Source organism: Callospermophilus lateralis, chromosome 2, assembly GCF_048772815.1.
Source record: "Callospermophilus lateralis isolate mCalLat2 chromosome 2, mCalLat2.hap1, whole genome shotgun sequence".
NCBI lineage: Eukaryota > Metazoa > Chordata > Mammalia > Rodentia > Sciuridae > Callospermophilus > Callospermophilus lateralis.
The window spans coordinates 195962537-195977200 of NC_135306.1; the positions used below are offsets into that span (position 1 = coordinate 195962537).

General features: G+C 34.3%; 1 protein-coding gene across 1 annotated transcript; it reads left to right on the plus strand.

The window, feature by feature from the left end:
- The first annotated feature begins 4485 nt into the window (after positions 1–4485).
- On the plus strand, positions 4486–5424 carry LOC143391760 (olfactory receptor 5J3-like). The gene has a single exon (XM_076844510.2). It carries the CDS (start codon positions 4486–4488, stop codon positions 5422–5424), a length of 939 nt encoding a protein of 312 aa, XP_076700625.1.
- The last annotated feature ends 9240 nt before the right edge of the window (positions 5425–14664 follow it).

Genomic DNA, 14664 nt, shown 5'->3' on the forward strand with positions numbered 1-14664 from the left:
TTAAGTTTTATATTTGATTTGTAATTAGATTTTTTCCCTCTTTTGTCCAATAAATATTTCAATTATAAACCATTCAATGTATGCTTTCTTAAAGTATAAGTACATATATAAACTTACAAATTTATATAATTATGAATAAATCTGAAATATTTCATATAACATTTAATTAGCTCAATAGTTTTGCATATTTTACTATAATATGAACATTACATAAATAATACATAAATATATCATTTGCATTCAATAATTTGTGACAAACTCATTTATAAATACTATTTCTGCATAATCATATCCTGTGGACGAAGCCACGTGAGAGAATGGAGGACTTGCTTCTACTTTGGTGAACACTTGAGCTCCTACAATAGGGAGACACCATTATTTTGATAATCATTTAACTCTTCCCATAGGCTTCTGGCTGGATTCCAGTTTTTATTAGAATTAAAATCATTTTAATTTTATGATTTCTCTCACCAATATTCTTAACTATTCATAATCACTGGTAATTATATATTTTCTAATGTTCTTTTTGAATTATAAGCCAAAATAAATGACTGTGAAGGAATTTAATATGTACTGAAACATCCTTATTTTGTTATGACATCTAAGATACTGATCTGAAAATTTGAAAAATCACATCAGAGTATGTCTTTTGGTTCTATATATGTTATTTCCAGGAGGTTTTTTTCCCCTAAGAGGATCCTCAAAATTATTAGTATTTGAGATCAGTCTTTGATTTATCAGGAAGGCAACAGTAAGTAGTAATAAAAATCCTGCATTTAGTATTGGAATGATTTCTGTTCTTACTATAATTCTCACATCAAAAGAACAAATCATACTCTGACCTTGGTACCATGTTTCTGTATTTATTGTTTCCTACTGTGATAGCAATAAATAAGGAAGAAATATTACGGAAAACCCAGTTGCAGTCACACTCATTGACCTCCTTTCTTCTCTCTGCTCCATATGATTCCTGTTTCTCAGTATTCTCATGGTGAGATAGGAGTCAGGCAATTGTTAATGCACTTTTTGAAAACTTATGCTAGTTAAATTGGCTACAACTCCTCTATTTCTCTGAACAATCAAAAACTCTGATGAATTGGTTCCTGCGGATGGTTTATTGTAGATGGAGAAGAACCTACTGAACTCAGTTATTATTCTATTACACCCCAGTGATATGATGTCCCTATTACACCAAGCATCATAGCAGAGGAAGGAGGTTGGCATTTAAAACACCCACAGTGTCCCTTTACCTCAAAAACGCTTGCTGTTTCATTATTGAAGTTGACTTTTATTTATAATCATCAACCTCTTTGATTCTTTTGCAATCTGGTTTTATTAATAGCAACCACAAAAACTTCTTGCTATTTCCAAGTACATTATTTTCTCTTTGCCTTATATAGATTCAATGTTCTTACAATGGCCATGGATCTGAAATACAGATAGAATCTAATTTATGTCTTCAATTTTTGAGGGATGAACCTGTGTTTGTAGATGGAAGATTTTGGCTTTAACTTATCAATACCAACAATACTACTTTGTATAGGTCAAGTTCCATGAGGACTCAACTCTTCTGCACTTCTTAAATCTCTAATGTCTAATATGTTTCCCTACACAGAGGACACACTCTTTGAATAACAAAAACATGATATAATAATGTTGTTAATGAGATATATTTTCCATAGAACATATGACACATTCATACTTATATGAACTAAAACCTAGGAGGAGGGTAGGGACCAACATGAAAAAAAAGATTTATTTTATAGAAAATTTATTTTTTATAAACTACCAAAAATAGCATAAGGTTCAATAAACATGCATAAAATGATCAAATTATAGAGAATGTTCTCCCTTCTCTGGGTTTTGCCAGGATAGATTATTGTGCCCTTGATGGAGTTCACAGAGCAGGAAGGATCTGTCATTGTTAATATAAGGTACTTATGAATAAATTATTTATAGAGATTTACCTCCTATTAGGTCATCTCAGATAATGTATTACCATATGTTAAAGATTTTTACATCTCATAATCAAACATCAAATGCCAAACCAATTTATATAATTAATAGTAAAATATAGTTAAGCAAAATTCTTGATTTTTCAAATACATTTCTCTTCTTACATTTAGGAAAAAAAAGTTCAATTTGGTAATTAGACACACATGCCTGTAGACACACACACACACACACACACACACACAAACACAACCCCTAAAATAACAATTTGTTCATTTCAATTCTCCTATTTCCTTAGTTCTCATCTCAAACTCTGTGCAAAGTGGGATGACTTCTGGTGAGTTTTCCCACTGACACCTTATTGTAAGACATAGTCATCTCTCTCAAAGAGTATTGAGACAGCTTTCTGAATGTCTTTCTTGCTTCTGTTCTGGACTTACAGTAGTCTGTTCTCTAACAAAGTCCTAGAGCAAAAACTTGTAGAAGTATTGTTCAGGTCATGTGATCCTTTCTGCAAAACTGCTCCTCATATTATGAGAGAGTTTCCAAATCCTTACAAAGTACTCCTAGGAAAAGAGTGAGTATTCCTCCTCAGTCACTCTCCCTTGTCTTCTTAGTTTGATCAATTTATTTGGTCCTCTGATTATGCAAAATCCCACCCTTAGGGCTTGGAAATTGCTGGAACATTCTTTCTTCAGATATCCATATATCTAATCAAACCACTTCCATCAGTTTGCTGCTCATATTTCTCCCTCTCTATTTCTTCTTTGAACAACCTAGATATTAGGTTGAAAGATGGTTCCTAGTAAGAGTCAAGTACTGATCCTTAGTATGGATGCATGTTACTTTATATGTAAAAGGGGATTTGTCTCCTGTGAGTCCATCCTAGATCAGGAGATATGGAGATTATCCTGGATTAGCAGCATGAACACTAAATGTAACAATTACTCTTGTAAAAGGGCGGCAAAGGGAGATTTTGCTATGAAAAAAGGTGGTACAATGATGGAGAAAAGTGCTCTGCTACTCTCTCTGAAATGAGAAGAAGGGCCCTGTATGTAGAGTGCACCTCCAGTAGCTCAAAAATTCAATGAGATGGATTTTTCCCTATGGGGTTCTGGAAGGAGTTTGGCCCCGCTAACCATTAGACTCCCACCTAATGAACTAATTTCAGAATTCTAACTTCAGAACTGTAAGAGAGTAATGTTAGCTATTTTAAGTCACCAATTTTGTGCAGCATTGTGATAACAGCAAAAGACAACTAATATATAATAGAGTACCTACAATTTCTTTCTTTTCACTTGCTTGCTTTACTTCTTTTTTTACAGTATTAATCACCACTGCATAAATCAGTATGCATATTCTTTATTTCCCTAACAAAGTATGAGCTCTCTGAAGTCAGGACACTTGTCTTGTTCATTTCTTTATCTCTAGAAAATACAATATATCTTGACATAGAGCAGCAAATACTGCATATTTATTGAATGTTTGAAAGTACAAGTAGATAAACTAGTTTGTTAATATTTTGCCATAATTAATGTTGAATTGGTAACATATCATGTCAAATAATTGTGAAAATAAGTTACAGCCTATGTTTTTTAAAACAAAACAAATCTGATAGTTTTGGTGCTTCACATGACACCTTGCTTCTCTACAATGGATTTTCAAGTTTATTGTTTTAATGCTGATAAAGAACAAAAATGCAATTACAAAATTACATGAAGATAACCAATGGGAAGACTTTCAATTTAAATGACACTCCTAATTTTTGAACAGTCTTAACATTAAGTAACAAATAAAAGACTCTCTTTATTTTTTTTCCTTCTGGACTCAATTCTGCTACAGGCACAGTCCCTGATTTTCCAAGTGATTAGAAGGTCAGGCAAAAAGAGGTTTATGGTTTGATATTCGGAAAGGAAAAGCATGCATACTGTGAAAGTCAAAACCTTGAGCTTATCTGGGATTAAAAAGTAGGTACAGGTTACCCACAGGATTATGGAAGGTTTTTTATCTCTGGATCGTAATCATCTCACACCCATAGAGAAGGAGGGTAGGCATAAGTTATAAGAGACATAGACCAGGATATGGATTTGAATGTCCAATATACCAATTAATAATTTTTAAGCATTTTTTAGTTGTCAATAGACCTTTATTTTATTTATTGATATGTGGTGCTGAGAATCGAACCTAGTGCCTCACATATGTTAGGCAACTGCTCTGCCACTGAGCCACAACCCTAGCCCTATTAATAACATTTTTAGATTAAAAAGTTTCTTATCATTTTGATGTGGAACTTTATAACCAGAGAATGAAATGACTAGAAATACTGAAATTTTGAGCCATAGTATACAGATTGTCTATCACACATATTATCCACTGCTGAAATCAATTCCTTTTCTCCATTTACGTACAGGGTAATCTAAATATCTTATGCATGATGAATACTGAATCAAGGAGGTCATTTTTTTTTTTTTTTTTTTCATCTAAATGACATCTTCTTGTTCTGCTACTAAGGAGCGATATCAACCTGAATGCATGGGAGGCTGGAATCATACAGGTGTGGAGGAATTCCTTCTAGTAGGATTAACTGAAAATCCTGACTTGCAGATCCCTCTCTTCTTACTCTTCACCCTTATTTATCTCATCACTCTGACAGGTAACTGGGGGATGATTGTCTTGATCAGGTTAAGCACGCAGCTTCACACTCCCATGTACTTCTTCCTTAGCAATCTCTCTTTTTGTGATATTTGCTACTCTACTGTCTTTGCTCCTAAGATGCTGATCAATTTCCTATCCAAACATAAGTCCAGTACGTTTTTTGGCTGTGTTCTACAGAGCTTCTTCTTTGCAGTGTATGTAACCACAGAGGGCATCCTGTTGTCTATGATGGCTTATGACAGGTATGTGGCAATAGCGAACCCCTTGATGTATACAGTCGTTATGACACAAAGCGTCTGTATTCAGATGGTCCTTGCATCTTACTTGGGTGGTCTCATTAATTCACTGACACACACAATAGGATTGCTCCAACTAGACTTCTGTGGTCCTAATGTTGTGAATCATTACTTCTGTGACATCCCTCCTCTCCTGAGGCTTTCATGCTCTGATGCCCGTACCAATGAGATGCTGCTTTTAGTCTTCTCTGGGGTCATTGCACTGTTCACTTTTATCGTCATCATGGTCTCTTATATCCGCATCATTATTGCCATCCAGAGAATCCGCTCTGCTGAGGGGAGGCGCAAAGCCTTCTCCACCTGTGCTTCACACCTGACTGCAGTGACCTTATTTTATGGGTCTGTGACCTTCAGCTACATCCAGCCAAGCTCTCAGTATTCCCTAGAACAGGAGAAAGTGTCTGCTGTGTTTTACACATTGGTGATCCCCATGCTAAACCCACTGATTTACAGCCTGAGGAACAAGGATGTGAAAGATGCAGCAAAAAAATCACTACTATGGAAGAGAAACCCCACTTGACTCAATCCTGTATGTGGACTTGCTGACCTAACTTTACCCTACAAAGAGACTTTGTTTACAATTGTGTCAAGACAGCATCACAAACAAAACTAGAAAAGAGATACTGTTAAGCTACTTGGCACAAGAATTTTGAATCTGACCTGAAGACTGAAAATAACTCTATTGAACCATTCATTGTTTTGGTAGCAACATTGTTTCATTATTTCAAAAACTGAAAAATGTTTCCAATAAACTCTCATGCTAAATCTGAAGGTGATTACCATGGCTGTAGAAGAATATGAGAATGTTCATATCAAAACAATATTATAATAAGGGGGGTTTATCAAATATATTGGTGTCTCAGAGAAGTATTAAAATGTCTCCCTGGCATGATTTTCTTAGATCATTCCATATTATTTGTTCTAAATTGTTATCATTTAAATAAAATTTAATATTTTCCTTTTTACATTTATATTATTCATAATAGTATTCTAAAATGGCTATAGAAATATGACTCATTATTTATAGCTTACTTATTCAAAATATTTCTATTGAGTACTTTTATTGTTCTAGTTACAATGAATTATACAAAACTAAAGTGAGTTTAGCAAGAGAACCAAAGGTATTAGATGAACAAAGAATAGAAGTACCTGGTAAATGGCAAGTAAGCAATATTTGAAGATCTTTGGTTCTAAAAAGGAATTTTTTTAAAAAAAGCAGTTGACAATAAAAATGACAGGTCATATAGGACCATATGTCTCAAGCAACTTTAATAGGATACCATGTTTTAAGACTTTCTCAATGGCTAATAAATGATGTATCCTAAATGAAATGCAAATGTAATGCTGTAGAAAATTTTTTTCATGATGTCATCATTATCATCAACATTTGAAAGTTAAATGAACAAACAATTTGGGGGAAGGGAGCCCTGAAGTTGTCAAAAAATAAAAAATAAAAAGCTTAAACATGTATAAGGTATTACAGGTGAGTAACAGAGAAAAGGATATGTATTTTACAGCTTTCAATGAAAATCATAAACAGGTCCTGGTAAGTCATTAGCTTTGTGGTTATTAGTGATTTTGAATCTCTGCCACTTCAATAATAAATTTGATTCTGAAATATTGTTAGATTTGTGAGTTTAGCTTTTGTTATTAGAGAAAAGGGTTTATAAGAATTTTTAAATTTTTTCATTGGAGTGATAAAGTTTTCAGGAGGAAAAAAGAAGGATATATGAATCTGGGAGTCATTACAATTTCTAAGAAAGAGTATTTTTTGGAAGATTGTGTAGCCAAGAACAAAGCCTATGAGGTGAGATGTATGCTGCAGTAGTCAAGATATAGCAAAAAGTTTGGAACTGTAGCAAGGAAAAAACAAAGAAAATGTTTTTAAGGTGGGTCTTATCACCTGATGTATAGTGAAAAATGATTGAGGACTTCATATTTGAAGAAAGACAAATTTCCTGATTAACATAAGGGGAGGTTAGTCTAGTTCAGTAATAAGTGGATCATACAATGCTTTAGTATAAATTCAACTGAATGGCAAGAGGTTTCACAGAAATTCAGCTAAGTGTTCAATGTTGTGTTAGCAAGGTTGTTATAGCAAAACTTGTAGAGACACACTACAGGACTTTTGGATGAAAACAATCAAAGATGACTCCAAGACAGTTTCAATAGATGAGCAAATATGAGATAATAAGAACATCAAATATTTATAGTATATGTATTATTTTCAAGCATACATATGATATTTAAAAAGTTGTTCATACAATAAGAACAACAAAAAAAAAAATCAGTCTCTCCTGTATAGATTCCAGTGAGTTGGTAGAATGGGCTGGCTAAAAAACTAAAGCTAAGTAAAATAGAATGAGGAAAAAAACCACAGGACACAGAAAATATTTTTAAAAAGCTGGAATGGGACTGGCAAGCCAACCATACAGATCTAGCTTCTCGACTAAAAGGCAAAATGGAGCCTGTGCCTGCTTTATATATATCAGAGAATATCAAAGGTCTTCCATAGAAAATTCTTCTCCAAAAAAGGTTAAAGACCTTTTCAAGTTCTTTGGGCAATCTATTTCATGGGAAAACCACTGACAGTTCCCAAGGTTAAACCTAAAATCTCCCTGGCTACATGCTGAGAGAAAATCCTCCTGTGTTTTTCATGAATGGTTCTCCACAAGTCTCAGTACAAATCAGAGAATTATGTGTAAAAGTTCTATATCTGTGGTCAAGAAATGTAAATTTGCTAAACTCAACTTTTACTTGAAAAAAAGAAATGATTCAATCACTTTAAATTTTGTAAGCAGGTGAGTAGATCACTAATATATGAATAGATTTCACTATTATCTATTAAAAGTTGAAATATGCAGGCTAGATAAAAATGAAAAATGCATAATTCTGTAAAATTTACAGAATTTATATATTTAATTTACACAAAAGTCAAAAATTGCAAAATAAAAAAAAATAATTTAACATAATGAACAGGGTATGCAAACTATATTAAGTCAATCTTGAACTTTAAGAAAGCTTGCATATGTACTATATACTAAAAAGTAACATTGTATTATTAGAATAAAAAAAGTGTGTGTGTATAATATATAATTTGTGTGTATACATATTATATTTTAGGATAGAAGAATAAAGATTAATAAAGACATTGAGAATGTATAAAGCAATTTTAGTTATTGCAGGTGGTGGTTTTAGGTAAGGAATATATGAATGAAAACAAATATGATTAACTTTTTAATTTATTTTTTAATGTCTTCTGTAAAATCAAAGTGTTTAAAAATTTCAAAGATTAGGAAAATATGAGACAATTTACTTATAAAGTAACAAGAACCTTCTTTTCTTCTGGATGGATGGAATAATTTTTGACCTGTACCATTATTTCTACAAAAATAAGGGGAAAAGTCAGATTCCAGATGCAGAAATCATCTATAGAGAAGAAGTGAATGACTGCTATGGAAAAAGAACACAGGTATAGCTAGTACTTTAGACAGGTGTGACCTTGGAGCGATGAGATGGCTTTTTATCACTGTGATTCCGGGAACCTTTACAAAGACAGACTAGTCATTCATGAGGGCTCTGCAGGAGTTCAGAGGAAGCCAGTTGAACAGTTCTCAGAAAGAAGCTTCTTAGGTATTACCCCACATGGCTGCATTTCCCTCAGGGCATTAGCTGAATTCTGGCCTAAACAAGTCTAGAGACTAAATAAAATGACGTATAGAGAGACAGACAAATAAATAGAGAAGTAGAAAAAAAAAGAAGTAACATGATATGGGTATATATAATAGATGACAGATGGTAGAGAACAGAAAGGAAAACTTTGATAGGTGATGGACTCCAGTTTAGAACTTTAGAAAAACAAAGAAGAGCTTTGGTAATGTCCAAAATAATAGAAATAATACAGACTATGACTGCCTAACAGATGGGCTACCAATTTTGAGCACTTGCCCTGTGACTACTCTGGGAAGAGAGTGAAGCTTTGAGCAGTTGTGTAGGCTGGAGAGATGAACTGCTTCCTATGTTGGCATACACACAAGACCTGGTTTGCTCCATGAGAATTTCTCAGGGAAGGAATATAAATTGCTGGCTCAGATTTGCTAGAGGGAAGGACCAGCAATAAATATAGTTTTTTTTCTTAAATCGGTTGGCAGACTTTTATGCCACCGTGCACCAGGTAGAGAGGATGAGAATTTTTTTCAAAAACACAAGTGAAAATGAAAGGGAGATCCATGCAGTCCAGGGAGAGCTGGCGAGGGAGGGAGAAGAGACAGATGGAAAATAAAGGAACAGTGAAATGAAATGGGCTACGTTATGGGACGTACAGATATGAACATACTGGAACAAATTTCACTCACTACAATAAATAAGCAAACCAATAGAAGGAAGTCCAATACAACAGAAGAAAGGGAACAGGGGGAGAGAATAGAGGAGGGGAAGGAGTAGTAGTGCCGACTGAAAGGGAGCAAATTATATTCCATGTTTGTGTGAGTATCAAAATTTCTACCTACCAGGAAATGTAAACCCTTCCTTAAAAAAAAAAAATAATAATAATGTCATCTTCAGTTTCTCTGTTGCTTCCCCTTACAGGGAAATAGCAAAATTTAAGTTTCTACCTACAAAATGTGAAACACTTCCTTAAAAAAAGCATAATGTCATCTTCAGTTTCACTGTCGTTTGCACTCACCGGGAAATAGCAAAAAATATAATCGACAAAGAAAACACACAAAATACAACAGGTCCACTGAATGCTTACATGATAGAGCTAGAAAAGGCTTCCACAACTTGCATAGTTAAGATATTAAAGACAATAAAGAGTTGGAAAAATTGTTTAAGGTGAAGTGATTAAAGGAAAATTTAAATGCATAAAAGAGACAACATAAAATTTTATAACAAAATGCTACAAGCCCTGAAAATAAGAATTTCTTAAATTTTTCTTGAAAATGTAAGAAGATATCAAAGTAAAAACAGTATTAATAAACTCAAGCACACATCAGTGTAAATTATCTCAACTGAATCAGAGAGAAAAAAATTAACAAAACTAGGTCAAAGACATGTGAAACTCAATCAAATGGTGTGAAAAACATTTCGTTAAATTCCCAAAGGAGGGTGAGAAGATGAATAGAATGCAGATTTTAAATAAAACAAGACAAACTGACTATATTTTTCCTAAACCAATGATTTCAACTAACATTTTCAAAAGGAGAAAAGATGCCTTCCTCTTAGCAGTCTTATCAATTACATTTAAAACTAATTGCAAAAAGCTGTCCATTGTTGAATGAATAAGCATTTTTACATATTAACAAAATGGTTAACCCAGGGGGATGGGATTAAGAAAGACAATAGATGAATCAGACGTAAATTTCCTATGTTCTTATATTAATACATGACCTGTGAAAATCCACATCATGTCCGACCATGAGTTGTTCATTCCCCTTAGTCTAATATAATGAACATCTATTCTTCTCCCCCCATCGCCTTGTTGTGTAAATCTCCATAGTACTTTTCAGTATGTGATCTTCTGGTAGGTGCAGGGTCTGGGGGCTAATGCTTAGGTCCTGGATCCAGTTCGAGTTGAGTTTTGTGCAGGGTGAGAGATAGAGGTTTAATTTCATTCTGCTACATATGGATTTCCAGTTTTCACAATACCATTTGCTGAAGAGGCTATCTTTTCTTCAATGCATGTTTTTGTCTAGTATGAGATAACTTCATTGATGTGGGTTGGTCTCTGTGTCTTCATTCATTCCATTGGTCTTCATGTCTGATTTAGTGCAAAACCATGCTGTTTTTGTTACTAGAGCTCTGTAGTAGTATTTAATTTCCAGTATTCTGATGCCTTCTGCTTCACTTTTCTCACTAAGGATTGCTTTGGCTCTCCTGGGCCTCTTATTTTCCAAATGAATTTCTTGCTGCTTTTTCTATTTCTATGAAGAAGATCATTAGGATTCTAATACGATTTGCATTAAATCTATATAGCACTTTTGGTAGTATGGCCATTTTGACAATGTTAATTCTGCCCATCCAAGAGCATGGTAGATATTTCCATCTTCAAAAGTCTTCTTCAATCTCTATCCTTAGAGTTTTGTGGTTCAAATGGAAAATTTTAATTCAAGAAGAGATTACCAAAAATGCCAAATGGGAATTTTATACTTGAAAAGTACAATTGAAATGAAAAATCCCTAGAGGGTCCAAGAACAGAATTGAGATGATAGAATGAGTGATTACTAAAGTTGAAAGTAGATCAAGAGAAATGATCTCCTTTGCAGAACAACTACAATAACACAAAGAATAAGGAAGTGAATATAATCTCAGAGACCCTTGGGCCGTCATAAAGCATAAAACAGACATACATAAGAGGTCACAGAGGATATAATGAGAGAAAGAAAAAATAATAATTATCTGATACAAATATCCATAGTTTTTGCAGTTAGTGGAAAAGTTATAGTCAACATTTCCTGGATATTCTCATTACACAGCATAAATACACAAAAATAATAGAGGTATTGATAAGCCTAAATATGAAGGGGCACAATATAAAAATGAAACAAAACGTAAGTAATGGATGAACAAGCAATAAAATTCAGAAGAATCGAAGACATTCAAATAGAAAAAATAAGTACAACTTTCAATATTTTCAGGGGATATTGTTTTGTACATAGAAAATCCTAAGCAATTGTGTGAAATCAATGTACAAATGTTAACAATGTAAAACATTAAAGGATTAAGTTTCCATTCCTAGATATTCATCAAAAATAACTAAACAATTAATTTTTTAAAAAACCTTTAAGAGCAGCATTGTTTATAATACCTGAATATAGCAAACAGCCCAATTGTCCATTGACAGTTTACTCCAGATAATACAAAATCTGTACCATGGAATATTACTCAACAATGAAAAAGAACAGATAATGACTCATGCAACTATATTGATGACTCTTGATCCATAATTATCATTGAAAAGTGAAGATGAAAGTAAACACATACTGCACAGTCTTCCACAACCATGAGCTCTTTCTTTATGGATTCAACCTACTTTGGATGGAAAATATTTTTAAAACATGTACTTTTTTTTGTACTAAAAATATCCAGACTATTTTTCTTATTGTCATTGACTTAAAAATACAATATAACAGCTATTTATATGTTTTATATTGTATTACTATAAGTAATCTATAGATGATTTAAAATACATGGGAAAATGTGCATAGGTTGTGTGCAATTATTACATTATTTATAAAAGGGATTTGAGCTTTCATAGGTTCTGGTATCTGTGGAGGGACCCTAGAAGCAGTCCTGCGTGGATACTGAGGGACATCTGTATCATTTAATTTAATGAAACTCTAAAAAAGTGAATCTCACAAAAGGAATATAAAACAATTCAGCAGTTTCTGAGGTCTGGAGGTAGTAGAAGGGGCTTCTTTTTTAGGGAGAGCAGATTACCAGGGATTGGACTCAGGGGCACTAGACCACTGAACCACCCAAGCTACCTGCTTATAGGTGTGTACTATCTCTCCAACAAGGTAGGGGTTTCTTGGAAAGAAAAAAAAAATATTTGAGGATTTTATGAAAATGATGTTTTGATTGTGTCAAAACAATCTCTGCAGTACAGATTTGTCAAAAGTCCTGAAATCATGCCCTTGAAACTAGCATGGCTTATTATACCATATTTGTTCCTTAACATCTTTAAAAAAAATAGAATCATGTTTTAAAAGACAACCATGTAATATAATGTCTAAATAATTTTCATATGAAGACTTCTTTCAAGACAAAATATTTGCATATATAAGCTAAAAAATTTCAAGTAATGTTAATATAACTTCTATATAGAAACTTCATCTACAGCCCAATAAATACTATAAATACCAATCCCTTTAAATTTAAAATCAGTTTTTATTGCTAATGAAGTGATTAGATCTTTGTTTTCAGGTTTAGTTGACTATTTAATGATTGGCATAGAGCCATTTTCCAGTATCATGTGTTTAAATATAGCATCACATCTAACTTTAAAGGATTAGTAGAAGACAGAGGACCTGACTTAGATAGTTTGACTATTTTTATTGTCATTATTCTTGTCAACTGAATGCCTGCATATTCAGACTTTTGCAAAGTTTTTAGAAACTTTTACCCTTAATCCACAACATTCTAAGAGAAAAGATGATATTGGTCTGATTAGCATGCTTTATTTATTCTTCACTTATGGACTGGAATTATACTTTTAAAAAAACAAAACAAAGCAAAGACTGAACCAGTTCTAAACTGTTCTTTGAGTTCTAAAATAATGAATCCTCTATTCTCATAACTCAACCTCAGAAATCACCCAAACTCCACCTCCTACTTTTTGCACATTAGCATTTAATTCACCAGAATTAAGAAATTTGCACTATAGAAGAATAAATTTACTTGCTTTTAGTATGAATCCTGAGGGTGGATTCTTATTTACATGCATATGGAGGAAAGGGTGTGACTTTCCTCACCAAAGTCCCGCATTAGGAATTTTAAGATGTAGGGTCTTTTCTGCAAGGACACATCACCCTGGAAGAACGGGCATTCAAAAGGTGGATGGAGATAGAACCGTGTCCACTTTATGCTTTTAATGTAGCCCTTCCTGCTCTGCCTCTGAAACATTTTTAAAATGGAAAAGGTTTCTTTCTCTTCCCCTCTCCCTGCTCCTCCCTAATCTCTCCCACTCACCAATCTCTGGGGACAAAGGATTACCTTTCTTCCCCATTTTAGGCAGATTGATCTGTTCTCGGGCACACACCCACTACTGGAAGGAAGTAATCCAGACATTGGGTGTTATGCTCCAATTCGGAACCCCCAAAAGACCACCAGAGACCAAGATCTATTTAAGCAGCAAAGAGGTGTTTATTGCGAGCTAGCTCGGTCCTCTGTGCACACACAACAACTGCTGATACTGAGAGGCCCCAGCCCAGGGTTTGCAGCAGTTTTATACACTCTTTGGGGAAGGCAGGGACTTTACATACATCATAGCATCTCTTAGTAAATCATCACACACTACAGGAAAATTATAAAACAACTCTAAAACATGATTAGCACATTCACTGGTGGGAACAAGTTAGGTAGGGGTGATTGGTTACTACAAGAGGGGGATTCATTTGAATTTATTGGTTTAAGCCAAGAGGGGTGTTTGTGCTGAGCTACATGATTTCCCAACACCATAAACTCCTGGGAGGGTCCCCTGGCATCCCAGGTATTTCCCTGTCTCATGCTGATTGGTGGCTGCTAGCGGGTTGCTAGGGATCTCCACCTAGCCTGACTGAGTCAGGGACACCTGGTGCAGCAGATCTCTCCTGTTATTTGTAGATAAACAACTTAGCTGGGTGGGTTTGTGCCTAGGAGTGCTCTGTGGGTCTTTCCAAGGACAAAGGTCATGTCCCTTCCTTGGCTGGGCTTTGCTCTGAGGTAGAGGCTGGTTTTTCATGGGGATGGTACCAGAATATCTCAGAAATGACTATCTCCCAAATTAATAAATGAATTGCAACTCCAACAGAGAATGAATCACTTCCCTGTTCTGCTGATGGGCACAAGCACAGCCTTTGGGACAGGAGTTCCCTATACTTCTCTTTGCTAGCAAGGGAATAAAACTTCCTTTTCCTTTTTCTCAAAACTGTGCCCCCATTATTAAATTGGCATTGGGGACAAGGATGGAGCTTTTGGTAACAGTGAGGTTTTCTTGAAGGAAACCTTTAAAGAAGTACTGATTTTAGTTGTCTTTAATGGCATTCATGTCACTCAAGGGAGT

Excerpts from the sequence above, each read along its gene's own strand:
- LOC143391760 (XM_076844510.2), top strand. The coding sequence starts at position 4,486 with ATGGGAGGCTGGAATCATACAGGTGTGGAGGAATTCCTTCTAGTAGGA.